Source organism: Xenia sp. Carnegie-2017, unplaced genomic scaffold, assembly GCF_021976095.1.
Source record: "Xenia sp. Carnegie-2017 unplaced genomic scaffold, XeniaSp_v1 HiC_scaffold_21, whole genome shotgun sequence".
Lineage (NCBI taxonomy): Eukaryota > Metazoa > Cnidaria > Anthozoa > Malacalcyonacea > Xeniidae > Xenia > Xenia sp. Carnegie-2017.
Window position 1 is genome coordinate 3749207 of NW_025813484.1, and position 14654 is coordinate 3763860.

The 14654-nt window shown below is 39.5% G+C and overlaps 3 protein-coding genes, 1 long non-coding RNA gene and 1 other non-coding gene across 6 annotated transcripts; 3 read left to right on the forward strand and 2 right to left on the reverse strand.

Annotated features, from left to right (window-relative positions):
* The first annotated feature begins 165 nt into the window (after positions 1-165).
* Positions 166-1499, forward strand: LOC124444029. Its single transcript, XM_046994600.1, has 5 exons — positions 166-351; positions 445-519; positions 590-687; positions 787-836; positions 1098-1499. The coding sequence occupies exons 1-5, from the start codon at positions 303-305 to the stop codon at positions 1258-1260; spliced, it is 435 nt and encodes a 144-aa protein (XP_046850556.1). The 5' UTR covers positions 166-302; the 3' UTR covers positions 1261-1499.
* Positions 1445-2594, reverse strand: LOC124444031. The gene is made up of 2 exons (XR_006947799.1): positions 2521-2594; positions 1445-2121 (listed from the first exon to the last, which is right to left on the reverse strand). It is a non-coding gene; the product is annotated as an uncharacterized LOC124444031 (long non-coding RNA).
* Positions 2104-7062, forward strand: LOC124444026 (putative cytochrome P450 120). The gene is made up of 10 exons (XM_046994596.1): positions 2104-2471; positions 2783-2992; positions 3273-3617; positions 3706-3782; positions 3933-3982; positions 4054-4198; positions 4998-5108; positions 5186-5313; positions 5909-5996; positions 6513-7062. The coding sequence occupies exons 2-10, from the start codon at positions 2788-2790 to the stop codon at positions 6648-6650; spliced, it is 1287 nt and encodes a 428-aa protein (XP_046850552.1). The 5' UTR covers positions 2104-2471; positions 2783-2787; the 3' UTR covers positions 6651-7062.
* Positions 4352-4422, forward strand: Trnag-gcc. Its single transcript has one exon. It is a non-coding gene; the product is annotated as a tRNA-Gly (tRNA).
* On the reverse strand, positions 6866-14463 carry LOC124444021 (solute carrier organic anion transporter family member 4A1-like). Of its 2 annotated transcripts, XM_046994589.1 has the most exons (11): positions 14324-14463; positions 13860-14195; positions 12736-13615; positions 11661-11878; positions 11031-11587; positions 10778-10943; positions 10011-10434; positions 9800-9938; positions 9492-9670; positions 8931-9145; positions 6866-7402 (listed from the first exon to the last, which is right to left on the reverse strand). In XM_046994589.1, the coding sequence occupies exons 4-11, from the start codon at positions 11785-11787 to the stop codon at positions 7110-7112; spliced, it is 2100 nt and encodes a 699-aa protein (XP_046850545.1). In that variant the 5' UTR covers positions 11788-11878; positions 12736-13615; positions 13860-14195; positions 14324-14463; the 3' UTR covers positions 6866-7109. The 2 variants fall into 2 exon arrangements, with proteins under 2 accessions (XP_046850545.1, XP_046850546.1); XM_046994590.1 differs by lacking the exons at positions 12736-13615; positions 13860-14195; positions 14324-14463 and adding an exon at positions 12441-12508.
* Between the last annotated feature and the right edge of the window lie 191 nt (positions 14464-14654).

Below are 14654 nucleotides of genomic sequence, written 5' to 3' on the forward strand. Positions count from 1 at the left end.
ATTCTGAAATTGATTTCCTCAACACATGTCCTCATCTCTTTAATCCTAACTGCGCTAATTTTAACCTTTCCATTTAACCCTCAATATTTCCGATACAAGAATCACACATCAAGATCGCACGGACGTACAGTACCTGTGTGCTTCAGCAGGTGTCCAACATTTCTGTTGCTTCTCTCGATCTTTGATCACAGCGGTGAAATATTTTTGCCGTAAGACTTGTTCAACGTCGGGGAAAAATACGGCGTTATGCTGTTTTACTAACTGAATTATATATATTCAAAATTGGGTGTTGGCAAGCAGACATGGCAACTCAAATAAGCTTTATTCTTTTCGCTCTTGTCTTAAGTAAAGGTACTTAGTTATTCTATTATATAACTCATCGAAAATATGGCTTCTCGGGAGTTGAATTGCACAAGAATATTCAACGTTTTTGATGTATTCCAGGTTATGGATTTCAAGACGGTTACACAATGGAGCAAGCCCAGCAAAGGGAGCCAATGGCGGTGTATCCAAACCCAGGTTTGATAAACTGATATTGGAATTCGCCGAGTTTCAGTTGTAACGATTGCCGGACGATTTATGCCTTCAGGTGAAATTACTTTCAAACTCCACGAGAAATGGGACGAGAATCTGCTGAACGAGAACACGCCGATGTTTAAAATACTGGAAGGAAACGTGAAGAAAGCAGTGAGTGTAGTTTAAGAGTTCCATATCGTGGATTTTCTCGAATAGAGTTAAAGATTTTTTCAAACGAAGCTAAGTCGTCGGATTTTTTCTTTTGATCAGGTCGCTGATGTTGTCGGAGGCGACAAAGAAATCTCGAATATCTATTTCAGGTTGGACAAATATATTGCATGACTTTCGATTTCACCAAACCATGATTTAGGATTTGAGTTTAGGCCCAAGTGGCGGATCAAATGCTAGATAAAATAAATTACAACAGCCCGTCGATTGATAGGACTTTATTTTGTTGAAATTCATAACCAAAGGCATTGCTATATAAAGGTATTTTGAGTATAAAAGTGACGGCTGTAATTCATTTTGCCTCACACCGAGTACAGCATCCTAACTTTATTTTGCATGATCTTCGTTCTCAGACGAGGATTCCTGGGAATAGAGACAAATCAACCAATCACTGTCGCGCATCTGATGGTGAATGGTGGATCTGATGCTGCTGGCTTACTGGACGAGGCCGTTCGACCTGACGACTCCCTTGGTGATGGTTTGAAAGTTTTCAAAGGCTCATTCAACGCTTATTGAAGAAACTCTCAATAAACAAAATGAAAAGATGTGCCATATCAAATCTTTCCCAATCAAGTTACGGATATGCAACTTGCCAACAAATGACCATTTGTATGGAGCCTATTTGCTACAATGTCATGGCGTCATGTAAATGTTTTGCTACTTTACTGCAAGGATTTTTCACCAGAAAAAATGCTTAGAGTCCTAGTCAACGTTTTAAATTAAACAATAAAGTTGTTTGCACATGCCTTCTTCTACATTGCGCAATTCGTTTCGCATTCGACAATGCTCATCAACGAATATCTGTCGAAGTGTGAGCTCATGTCGCAATCGTAAAGATGAGCTCAGTGAAATGTTGCATTTGTTAAAAAATGCTCCACCAAATGATTTTTCTTTGGGGCAAAATTTCAAAATAACTGTAAAACATATAAACAGTACCTTTCCAAAATGCATTAGCAACGATACCACAGTGATGCAGGGTGCGTATTTTAACTATGATGATTTTAGTGATCATCAGTATTTTTTCATCTTCGTGATTTGCCGGCGGAGTTTCGGAATTTTGCACGCGCGAATGTTTTCGATGCGTTTTTGTATCGCGTTTTAAAGCCAACTGCTTAAGAGCAACTTGATCTCCCCGACTTCTCTTTCCATTTTATTGGCCGTGTTCAGCTGTTCTCTGTGAAGTTCATTAACTGTACGGGTTCGTGCGTGGAGATCGGTTTCAAACCTGTATTCAAAAGAATCACCTGAGCATACTTTGGTCAACATTTCATGAATATCGTCTAGCTGATCTTTGACTTGAAACGTGTTTTCTTCAATTCGCCTTGACGTCATCAGCAACGTCATCGTCGTAGTACAACTCCTCCGGATTACAGCGTTCTTGAATGAAATATGATAAAGATCTCTTTTAGATAATCTTAAAAATCCTCGCAAATAAAAATTGAAATTAGAGTATTGGGAAAAACCCCAAATTAAAGCAGTTCATGTTACAGCAATATATTCCAAAATCAACCAATAAGCGGCCTTTCCTTCCCACCGGAAGTCATTGGAAGTTTTGAAATATATTAAAATTTTCGACAAATTAATATTTGAATGGCAAAACTAGAACTAGCATTTCATCTTAGGACTTTTTAGCTCGTTTCAAAAGGACAGAGATGTAGTTAAACGGGTGCCAGCCGCAAAAAAGAAAAGTGTAATCGTGTTGATCTTGTTTATAGCAAAACTGTCAAGTAAGTTGTAATTTAGCCACTTAATTAACGACTGAAACGAAATACTCACATGAAGAGTGCCATTTATATAAATGGAGTTTACACTAGGAAGTAGCCGTTCTTCTCAGTTGCCACTTCAGAGTGTGAGACATCACAAATGAGAAAGTTGCAGATTGAAATCACAGATGATGCAAAGTTGCTTTACAATTTTGCAATTGTCAAATTTTCTGTTTGCATTTTGTCAATGTTTAAATTATGTAACCGACGTCTTACTGCGACCTAATTTTCTCCATTTACACACTTTTGAATTTTATACGCATGCATTTTCTCAGGTGTAATGATGGAAGAGAGAGCACGTGAGGTGCCTGGATCAGTCGGATGGATGGGAATAAGTGACAAGACTTTGGAGTTTGCTTATAATCCGCAGGAGTTTATAAAAAACAAGATCAAACAATACCGGTCACCTGTTTTTAAAGCAAGAATGTTAAATAAACCAACTGTATTCTTGACAACGAGCAAGGCTGTTCAACAATTATTAGAAGGTGATTAAAATCAGGAGTTTATGAAGTTACAAGTAATACATCTTTCTACTCCCACTGTGAAATTATGAACTCAATCAAAAGTGAGCAAATTATCTTAAAACCTATAACCAGCAACCCTGCTGCTGCAATGGTCACTCCCCCCTGATCAAACCCAGGGAAAATACCATGAAAACCAGTTCTTTTGATACCATTCGTTAATAAATTGAGCAAATCATCACAAAACCAATATCCAGCAATACAATTCATTAGTTTCTCTTCCCAATGTCGATTTGCTTTATAGATTCAGAGCAATGTTTTGAAATGGGTTACAAAGATTTGGGTTACATGCATTCGTTATTCGGAGATCTTGTAATTTTCATGAATGATGATGGAAATGTTTCACGACTACGTGGTATCTTTCATTCCCTGTTCACACCACAAACAATGAACACTATTACAGATACTGTCAGCAGCGCATGTGATTATCTTTTCTCGCTGTGGGAAACAGATCAACCAGTCGCAGTGTATGACCAATTCAAACATTTTACCACGGAACTTTGTCTCAACTTGTTTCTCGGTGTGAATGGTCGAACATGCGAGGATGAAATGGAGATGGTCAGAGCCCTCACCAGAACACATTGGCATGGTACGTTTGCAGCAAAAGTGACGTTATTTTTCAAACTCAGTTCAACTGCATGACCATTATCTCAGTTGATCTCCCTTTCTGCAATCAGGTCTTATATCCATTCCCATCAGTTTAAAGATTGGTAATTATTTCACGTCATCTTATGGTCGAGCTATTGCGGCAAAGGTATATGTTGACTGGCGTTAGATTCATCGCGTTCATTTTCAAAAACTAACGCGCCATATTGTCCTAAGATTGAATTTTCTCGGTGTTCTCCTTGCCTTATAATTTATTTGTTCTATCGTACCGTAATTCCTAAATTGTCTTGCTTTGCAGAACAGTTTGCTCACTCTAATAAAGGAACGCTTGCCTCACAATGAAAATACGTAAGTTTTGCCCTCTTTTCCCAACGTTGTCGTCGCCTATACTGCTACACACAGTTCGTTCTCATTGTCAGATTGTTGGATGTGATGAAAGGCGCTGAGTTTCAAGACGTCGATGAGCTAAGTCGACATGTGTTACTGTTTGTGTCGGCGTTGATCCCTAAAGCTTTATCATCCTTGCTCACATCGTGTTGTTTGGAACTCGCTAAACCATGCAATGTGAGTATTTATTTCATAGACACAGAATACCATAGTTACAGAGTACCAACGACATAGAATACCATACGCTGGATTTCGTAGTGTAGTCATTGAGTGTAATAAAGTGAAGAATTATTACATTTAAATCTTCATATAGACCTTCTCGAGTATATGGCATTGGTGGTTCAGTGGTAGAATTCTCGCCTGCCACGCGGGAGGCCCGGGTTCGATTCCCGGCCAATGCATCTTTTCTTTCAAAATTTTTCTTCTTTTTTCTTTCTCTTATTTTTCTCCTCTTCTTTTTCTTTCTTCTCTCTCCTCTTATTTCTTTTCTTCTCTCCTTCTTTTTTTATTTCTCCCTTCTTTATTTTTCTTTTTTCTTCTCCTCCTTTTTTCCTTCTTTCTTCTCTCCCTTCTTTATTTTCTTTTTCTTTCTCTCTTTATCTTTCTTCTCTTCTTTTTATTTTCTTTATTTTCCGTTGCATGATGTCAACTGTATCAAGTTTTTTCTCATACACATTCTCCTTCGACGTACAAGCAATAAAATAACAGTTCAGCCAGGATTTTTCATCTAGAAAACATTGTTTACTTCCGCAAGCATTATCAACAGTTTAGTATCCTGTGGCCCTCATGTCCTCTGATCCGTCGCTCCTGGGAAAGTTGAAAACCAGAATTGGTTTGAGAATGAGCCAATGGAATGAGCCAATGAGATTGCACATTAGTTGGTATCCCTGGATTACTATTGATACGTCTGCGCCTGCGCCACTTTGCCTAAATACTCCGCACAGTGAGTATCAAAAATTTTTTTATTGTATCTTAGGTGAAACGTCGTGAGCGCGCTGTTACAGACGATGACTATCTCAAAGATGTCTTACTCGAAACAAAACGTCTTTGGCCACCATTTCTGGGAGGAAGACGCATTGCGAAGAAGGTATTTCGCGCTCGTATCCAACTCCTTCCCGATTCATGTCTACTCGCGATATTCACTTTGGATTTTTGTGATTTTAGAGAGTCATTATTGACGGGTATGAAATTCAAAAGGGCTGTTCTGTTGCTTACCTAATGAGGAACGCGAATACGGATCCAAGTGTATTTCCTGAACCCGAAAAGTTTCACCCTGAACGTTGGCAAAGCACGTGAGAAGTATTTTAAAAAATGAGTTAGTGGATTTAGTGATTGTGCGTTTTGTGGCAATGGAGTTTTAACATACGTCGATTTCTTTTCGAAATTAGCCCCACTCTAGGTTTAACTTCTTATCGCGGCTTTCTTGTTGTGGGGCTTTCTTAAAGGAGCAAAACTCATTGCCCGTACCTACGATGGCTGTGCATCATATGTGATGACGTCGACGTTGTATGCATTGAAAGCAGTGACGTAGCCAGCCCGCAAATTTTGTCGCGACCTATGAATTTCAGATCGTTGAGCGTTATTTCATTAGAAATGTATTGTTTTTTGCTGAGTGTATGAACCCTGAAATATTTACATAGCAGGACTTAAAACTTACGTGGGCTGGCTACGTCACTGCTTAAAAGTAACGATTGGTTTCCTATGTTATGTTGAACTTGAAACGCAATATTTTGCGTTGAATGGAAATCACCCTTGTTGAAGACTGCGCAGAAGGTGTAGCATAGCCATTGCACAGTCGTAGAGCGTTTTTTAAAAGTCAAATGTTGAAGCAATGTACTTTCTATCGATCTAAAACAGTTTTTTAACGAATTGTGTATTGAATCGTAGTGACGCACCTTCGAGATCACGTGTCTTCACGTTCGGTCAAGGACGTCGCAGTTGCATTGGCGAACACTGTATCGGACGGATATTACATGTAAGTATGAGCTTTGAAACTAAGAAAAGTTCATGGTAGAAATATCATAACTGCAGTAGACAGCTCGTTAGCCGATCCAAATGTTGTAACCCAATATATAATTTCCAATACATCATTCCCTTAATAATTCCCAATTGAGCGTTTTCCTCCTGACGTCATAGCCGCCATGTTTGTGGTACCAATCTGCTTCTGGTAAATATAAGATTATTTATTTCGCATAATTTGCAACTGCAAGACTTGCACGGCAATTCACCAATGGGATTAGCGTCGTGATCAGCCATTGAAATTTCACAATAGGTTAATTTCTAAACGTCTTCTTTTTTGTTTGATATAAACCATTAGGCTTAGTTCAAACGTCGAACTTTACATGAGCCGAACGCATTTAAAACAAAAGATAATGAGGAAGTTCATCTTGTTTTCTTTTCCCTTTAATGCGTTCGGTGCATCTAAAGTTTGACGATTGAAACAGGCCTAAGTCTTGGAAAAAAAATTGACTTTGATGAATTGCAACCCAAGGTTATTACGAAGCGATTATTAATGGAATACACGTGGGAAGTGGAACCTAATGAAGACTTAACTTATAAATGGCTGCCCGTTTCGAGACCGAAAAACAACGTAAAAGTGAAGTTTACGAAGAGAGAACGTATCGACTAGAATTTGGTAAGAACATGACATTGTGGAAAGAGGTTAGGATTGGGCACAAAAAGTAGTACAAATACGTGGTGGGTGCATTCTGTGATTGCTTCAATATTCGAAAGCAGTTTAAAGTTAGCGGGCTGTGATATGATTTGCCAAATCCAGGATCCGCGACTGGTTTCTTTTATGATCGTTAATTTGAGCTATATTTAATTTAAAGTGTAGAAGATGGCTTCCCCTGGTGCATCATTTATTTTTCATTTAAACAATTTCGATAATTCTAAAATACTGTCGCCCTCGCTCGATGACGGAGGGCTCAAATCAATATTTACATTAATTTAAAAACAATTATTTAAATTTAAATACCTACGCGAGCTTTCGGATGTAAACATTATATGGAAAAAAACACCGTCAAAATGTTTACTTAAAATATTCCTAGATTTTCTCCCATGTGATTCATGGAAAAAATATAAAAGGTTATAATAGGTTATCAAGTGTTGCAGATGGATATCTTGCAACGTTACCCATCCCGTGAGCCGTCAGTGACATCAGGGACAACCGACTACCGCTTATGTCATTGACGTCATCGTCGGTTTCCAGGCTCCGGACTTGAATCATTGGCGAACCAGTGTCAAGGGCTTGTTCCACCCTCTGTTTTTCATAGTCCACTGAAGCATCATCGGCAGTAACGAAACTTTTCTCCCCCAAGTCGAACGGTTTATTAGACTTGCAAAAATACCACGAAAGAAAGTACAAAATGGTCGCAACAACTGTAGGAATAAGAACGAGCAAATCAAAATAAACTACTTTCATTATTGTATATAGTACCAGGAAGGGAGGGTGGTGGCTATTGTTTTAGAAACACCATTACGAGGAGGAGGTTTACTCTAGATGCGTACATTAATGTCTGCCATTACGAGGAGTGGATTTACTCTAGATGCGTACATTAATGTCTGCCATTACGAGGAGGGGATTTATTCTAGATGCGTACATTAATGTCTGCCATTACGAGGGGTGGATTTACTCTAGATGCGTACATTAATGTCTGCCATTACGAGGATGAGGTTTACCCTAGATGCGTACATTAATGTCTGCCATTACGAGGAGGAGGTTTACCCTAGATGCGTACATTAATGTCTGCCATTACGAGGAGGGGTTTACTCTAGATGCATACATTAATCTCTGCCATTACGAGGAGGGGTTTACTCTAGATGCGTACATTAATGTCTGCCATTACGAGGAGGAGGTTTACTCTAGATGCGTACATTAATGTCTGCCATTACGAGGAGGAGGTTTACTCTAGATGCGTACATTAATGTCTGCCATTACGAGGAGGAGGTTTACCCTAGATGCGTACATTAATGTCTGCCATTACGAGGATGAGGTTTACCCTAGATGCGTACATTAATGTCTGCCATTACGAGGAGGAGGTTTACCCTAGATGCGTACATTAATGTCTGCCATTACGAGGAGGGGTTTACTCTAGATGCATACATTAATCTCTGCCATTACGAGGAGGGGGTTTACTCTAGATGCGTACATTAATGTCTGCCATTACGAGGAGGAGGTTTACTCTAGATGCGTACATTAATGTCTGCCATTACGAGGAGGAGGTTTACTCTAGATGCGTACCTTAATGTCTGCCATTACGAGGAGGGGGTTTACCCTAGATGCGTACATTAATGTCTGCCATTAGGAGGGGGTTTACTCTACATGCGTACATTAATCTCTGCCATTACGAGGAGGGGGTTTACTCTAGATGCGTACATTAATGTCTGCCATTACGAGGAGGAGGTTTACTCTAGATGCGTACATTAATGTCTGCCATTACGAGGAGGAGGTTTACTCTAGATGCGTACATTAATGTCTGCCATTACGAGGAGGCGGTTTACCCTAGATGCGTACATTAATGTCTGCCATTACGAGGAGGGGGTTTACTCTACATGCGTACATTAATGTTGTGTGTTCAATTATTTCGATCTAACATAAGTGCAAAGATGCAATTTTTGAACTTTTCTCCAAGTGCAACAAAATAGTAAACGTTCAATTCAGTTAAGTTATACAGAACGCGTACCTTACAGCAAACATGTATATCTTATAATGTTAATGAAACACTACGTACAAAACTCACATTTTCATTCATTCTCATTAAAAATGCACATGTTAGTCTTATTTGGGAGGGGGGGGGGGCTAAATTAACAAGGTGGGCTTATCTTTTCTATGTCTTGGGAAAATGGAGGTTATTGGAGAGTGGGGAGAGGTGAGTACAGATATTACGGAATGCAACACTAACAATACCTTGAAATAACAAGCCTGCAGCGAGGATGAGGTAACTGAGTTGTGCGTTGTTGTATTCAAGACATGCGCCCTTCTCGTTGCATCTTTTCTCCCAAAGGTTGCACGTCTTGTCAATGAATGTACCAAACAATACCGGACCAGGCATTGATCCCAACGACGACATGATCAGCCATTGAAACCCTAAGGCGTATGCCCTTTGATTGAAGGGCACTGATCTGGAATATTTAGGATGGAGAACGATAAAGGACATTCAAATCCAGCGATGGTGTTCAGATAACTGTATATCAACTGGAACGCTAACTGTGCCGCCATCTTTGAAGCCGAAAATGAAGCTAGTTTTTCTGAGTTTTTAGATCTTTCATGGTATTATTTTAAAAAATCAACAGTGATTTACATAAAATACGTTAGTACAAAGTGCCATTTAAAGTTTTGATCCACGAGATTTGGTAATACACCGAAAAATTCAGATATAAATATGTCATAGCTGGCTTCACAATGGCCTTTAGCCTGAGTATTGGAGTTAGCGTTCCAGTTGATATTAGCGTCCAGTGGTGTTCCTACCTCAAAACGACCGTCTTGTTTGGCGTAGCAACGATGAAGTTAGTGAAGAGTAGGAAAAATGCTCCCACAAGGAATGGGACGAGATTCTTACAGTTTTTGTCACATATTCCAGGCGTTGCTGAACTCTCGGTCAACGAAACATTCAACGTTTTGGCAACACAAGCACATTTGGAATACGTCTAATAAATAACGATGAAGCGATCTCAAACATGACGTTGTAAATATGGCGTAGGAGGGAGGAATGGGGAGGAGGAATGGTGGGAATCGCGAAAAATGTGCAAGTACAAACGGAGCATGCGTGTGCTCACCTTGTTTTCAAAGATGATGGAACATCCGGCGTGACAAGAATCGAAATACGTAATGTTGTTGTTGCCGCAAACTGGAAGGTAGTTCATCTTGTTGCAGTTGCAAAATCTGTTGCACGACGATACATTCTGAATGATTTTCCTGCAAAAGAACGTGTTAAAATACGAGGACGTTGCAGTTGACGAAATGGATTCATTACTTCGTGTAGCTTACATGCGCGTGGGATGTATGTACGGGGCATTGACGCCAGCAATTTCTGCCGTGTTACATCCGGGAATTAAGAACGTCAACATTCCGAAAATTCCGACAAATGAGAAGATGAGGCAGTACTTCGCTGCATGTTTACACACGACTCTTTGATCCAGTCTCTTAATCAGATAACTACCCAAGATGATACCGCCCGCAGTACCGGGGACGATTACCACACCGGCAAAGATGCCTGCATCTGCCGTGTTCGCCCCGAACTGTGACTGTAAGAACTTCGAGATGAAGGGTGCAAGTCCGGTGACAACGAGTCCCGTTCCGGTCAACGCCAGTGTATTACACATGTAAACTGCATTGCACACGAGGGACTTCGTCGCTGGAATGATCTCGGAGAGTCGACCGTGGAGGTTTTGATTTTTCTCCTTTACCTTTCCTGAAAAAATAAATATTTCATCACATAAAGCAAACTGAAGGGTCTATTCCTGACTTTCCCTATCCCCGTCTAATGAATTTCATTCAACGTGATCCGCGAGCTAACGATGAATATCATAGCGATAGTCGTACTGGTCTTCAAATTCATCAAGCTCTCCAATATATCCTGAAGGATACCTCCATCCAAAATTCAAAGCCATTGGTTCAAGTGAACCTTACCGTACCCAAAACAAAGTTCAAGAGTCAGATAAGCGTCTATTTTATGCAAGTATAAGCATGTTTATAAAAGGTAGCTATCCAGTTGTGTATTCAGTACAGTGCCCAAGACACTTGAAGAGTCCTACCGTCGCGAATAGCTCGTGTCCTAATCTCTTGGGTGCCAGGCATTTCACGGGGATAGGCCATGATCAGTAAAGACGTCATCAAAAGCAAGAGGCCTCCCGCAAAATAACCTAGCCACCAGGCTCCTACCCATCGAGGATCAGACGGCGTGAGATCCATGTCAGGAGGCTAACAACACAGAAAATGAAAACGTTTACAAGAGGCAGACAATGTTTGCTATAATGCAGTTCAATAGAGTCAATCCAGCAAACGAACCTCTATTAAATCCACGTATATGTTCATTAACGTACCACCAGCAAGATAACCCACTCCCGGACCAAAGAATGTCGCAATGAACCAAACCCCGATATACATAGGTGCAACTTCCGGGGGTACATTCTCGTCGATATATGCAGGACCGAGGGTGAAGGCCGGGGTCATACCAACACCAAGAACCAACTTTGCTCCAATAAAGATAAACATGTATTTCCAGTCCGACGCAGAAAAATTTTCACAAGTATTCGTCATGTTATGATTGAGACCTCGACATAACGATTTCTCTAACGAGTTTCCCACCTGTTCGTTAGGGGAGTATTTTCCTACCAAGGCGTGCGGTAAAGCAAAAAATAGACAGCCTATACTGGTTACCAGTGCCCCTATCCCGATCCACCTAGCTTTATGTCTGTTTTCACCGTAGTAGCTGATAAACACGACAAATATCAAGGATGAGACGTCGTGTGCGGCAACGATCATGCCGGCTTGTTTGCTGCTCAGTTGAAAACGTCTCTCCATTGAGGTCAAACCTGCCGCTGTGAAACCATTGATTATCATCCCTGAAGGAGACACAATATGTTGTATGCTAATTGCTGAATACAAAGCGTGCGGCTAATTAGTAACTTACGCTACCTTGAACACAAGAGAACACGGTGAAGAAGAAGAGGAACCATTTTGGATTGTTGAATTGCTGCATAAACTTTGGTTTCCACGATAGCCATCCGCATCTCAAATCCGGTTCTTCTGATCTCTCTTCCATGCTTTCTCGTCTATTTGCACGCGTTCTGCATGAGCTGTTGATCGAACGAAGACAACGTTCAAGAACTTACAAATTTACTCTCGAGGATCATCTACAAAAAGTCAAGTATCAACATAAAAGGCTTTTACGAGCGTTGCTGTCTTGCTAAATTGCTTCTACTCGCCAGAAGAAAAATATTTCTTCTTTAAAAGAAATCTTATCGAGGTGTACTGCAACCTTCATAACGATATCCTAACATAAGTGCCTAATTATTAGAAACAGCTGATGAACTGGGAAAGATGCGAAAATTACAAAACAAAGTGAAACAAAGTGATATTATTACTTACTGTGCTCATTGCACAATGTTGTAATTTAAATTTCAAATGAAGGAAAAATGATGTACAAAATGAATGCTTCTTATAAAATATCCTTTAGCATTCAGGAATTCGAAAAACCTAAAAAATCAATCTCGAAGCAAACCAAGGTTGGCTTAAAACAATTACCGCGAGCGAGGAAAATAGAAATTATACGTGAAGGTTGCTAAGTTACAAAGCCGTCGGAGACATACTTCAATACATAAAAACACTTTTAAAGAGAACTTTAATTCGGTCATCGCAAAATGTTTAGGGTACAAGACAGAATTGAAATGCGATTAAAATTTCAACCACTTGAACCTTTAGATATCCCCTTTAAAAATTCCACGTATTGTTATTAATTTAAAGTCGCCCGACGAAATTGTTTTTCGATTTTGGCCGCTTAATTGCTTCATCTTCGCTTTTAAAAGCAATTGAGAAACTTCTTGAAGAACTCGGAATTTTCTAAAATTTGCTATTTTCACATATGTTGTACATGCAACCAGAAAGAAATGCACGAAAATTCGAGAATTGTACACGAAACAATGATTGACAATTTGTTCTTCACGTAAGGGACGTGTTCCGTGTCAGGTATTTTCAATTTCAGACGACATACCTGTGTTTTTTTGTGAAAGTCATTGAAATTTCCTTGTATTGAATTAATGTACGCTCATTTGCACGATGCGATGGATCCCGTTGCACATAAGTTTGATCCTTTATTTGTCTTTTTTTAAAACTCCTGTCTGAAATCCGTAATATTTGCTTATGTTGCACGAGAATGTAATTCCATTCACCAAATTGACATATGGCGAACGAAGCTCGAGTACTTTTCGACACTTTCCGGCAACATTCGTGATATTTTTGACGGGGGAAGAAAGAAAGGAGACGGGAAAATATCGATCTCGCTGGGGTTCAAAGAATTACCTGAACCGAGAATTCGTTTTAAATAGTTGGTACTTTCCTGATAAGAAAACAACGTGAAGACACGTTTAAAATGTTCGCTCCGGTTGGATTATTTAACAATCGACAGTCACATTCAAGTCATGTACGATACAGACCAAAGCCACTTTCTCAACGTAATTTAGTGTCGGCTTTCTTCGGCTTGACTTCTGTCATATTCCTTGCTACTGCCCTCGTTGAACCGAGATGGTTTTCTGTCAAAGAAGGATATTGCCGAAGACATCACATAGGAATCTATAAAATGCTTTCTTTGAAGGCAAACAGCGATTTGAGTAAGTTGTCAATTTGTCATGTGAAGATGATCCAGTACTTTCACCACCGTTTGTCAACAATGATGATATCGAATTTCGTTTATGTTTACGGCATGCCTGCTAGTGATTTATTTTTTGTATTTTCGTCCTGAATTGATGCTGTTCGGTTATTTGCTGGTATTTGTGTGCGTACGTTTTTCAAACAAGCGTTCTGATTGTTATGACTGGCGTTCGTGTATTTCCTTGAGTCGTTTTGTCGTTTTTTGTCAGTTGTGTCACGCAACTCTACAAAAGAGATGATTTAGATGACTTGATTTGAAAGACTAAAGCGACTCCAGTGAATAAATGAGATCCTGTCTTATTGGCTTGACATAGTTAAAGTAACTAAAAAATGTCAACATATTTATCTTTAATAAAGAAACTTCATTAAATGATTAAAACAATTGATGTGACTAATCCACATCTTTGTCAACCAAAATGGCTTCTTGCACTTGATACCCATTACTACAAGGAAACTGATTGTTTTTACCTTCGTGCTTTTAGAAAAGTTATGTTACAGTGATGATACCATCTTGAAATTGAAGATAATCATGGGTTTCCTATGTTGTGCTACATTTAGCAGCTTCCTTGCATGTTTAATGGACATTTGGGGCCCACGAAGTAGACTGTGTCAATTATTCCGCTCAAATTCGATCGGCAATATTGTTTCAGGTGTGTTGCCTTCTCATGTGCATACATGGCTTCGATTGAAATTGTCATAATCATTGCCTTTCTTAGCTGTTCTCATTTTACATTCATTTCAGTTGTTATGTCGGTTGGTACTTGTGCATTTTCATACTGGATCACGGTGTCAATCAGAAAGCATCTATATTCAAAAGCAATACCTTTGAGTAAACAAGATTATCACGTTCAATTTTCATACAGTTTTTACTTAGTTGTTGCTGGTGGAGTATGTGCTCTTTCAGCATGTGCATTCAACATGCTAAACTGTACCTGTCGCAGGATGCGCAGTAATTTCTCCAGTGAAGAAGAATTGGCAGCGGAGTTAATGAACGCTATGGAAGAAGCTGCCCCATCTACGATCAGCGGTGAACCACCACCTGTTTATTCCGTGTAAATACACAGGTGTAAATACACAAGTGTAAATTCTCATCTTGTGCCTCATCTTTCTTAATCAGCAGCTGTTCAATAGACATATATTTTATTATAGTGTTAGATATGACAGTATCTAAACCATTAATTGTTGCACAATGTCGAAAGTATACTACCATTGCTAATTTATATGCGATAGATTATGAAAGACAGTCATCATGATCACTGGCAC

Bases quoted from the DNA above. Each gene is read 5' to 3' on its own strand.
- LOC124444029 (XM_046994600.1), top strand. From the start codon at position 303: ATGGCAACTCAAATAAGCTTTATTCTTTTCGCTCTTGTCTTAAGTAAA. The intron at 520-589 runs GTTTGATAAACT...TTATGCCTTCAG, and splicing joins GGCGGTGTATCCAAACCCAG to GTGAAATTACTTTCAAACTC. The intron at 688-786 runs GTGAGTGTAGTT...TCTTTTGATCAG, and splicing joins AAGGAAACGTGAAGAAAGCA to GTCGCTGATGTTGTCGGAGG.
- LOC124444026 (XM_046994596.1), top strand. From the start codon at position 2,788: ATGATGGAAGAGAGAGCACGTGAGGTGCCTGGATCAGTCGGATGGATG. The intron at 3,983-4,053 runs GTAAGTTTTGCC...TCTCATTGTCAG, and splicing joins TTGCCTCACAATGAAAATAC to ATTGTTGGATGTGATGAAAG. The intron at 5,314-5,908 runs GTGAGAAGTATT...ATTGAATCGTAG, and splicing joins CCTGAACGTTGGCAAAGCAC to TGACGCACCTTCGAGATCAC.
- LOC124444021 (XM_046994589.1), bottom strand. From the start codon at position 11,787: ATGGAAGAGAGATCAGAAGAACCGGATTTGAGATGCGGATGGCTATCG. The intron at 9,671-9,799 runs GTGAGCACACGC...GTTATTTATTAG, and splicing joins CCATCATCTTTGAAAACAAG to ACGTATTCCAAATGTGCTTG. The intron at 7,403-8,930 runs GTATTGTTAGTG...TTATTCCTACAG, and splicing joins TGCAGGCTTGTTATTTCAAG to TTGTTGCGACCATTTTGTAC.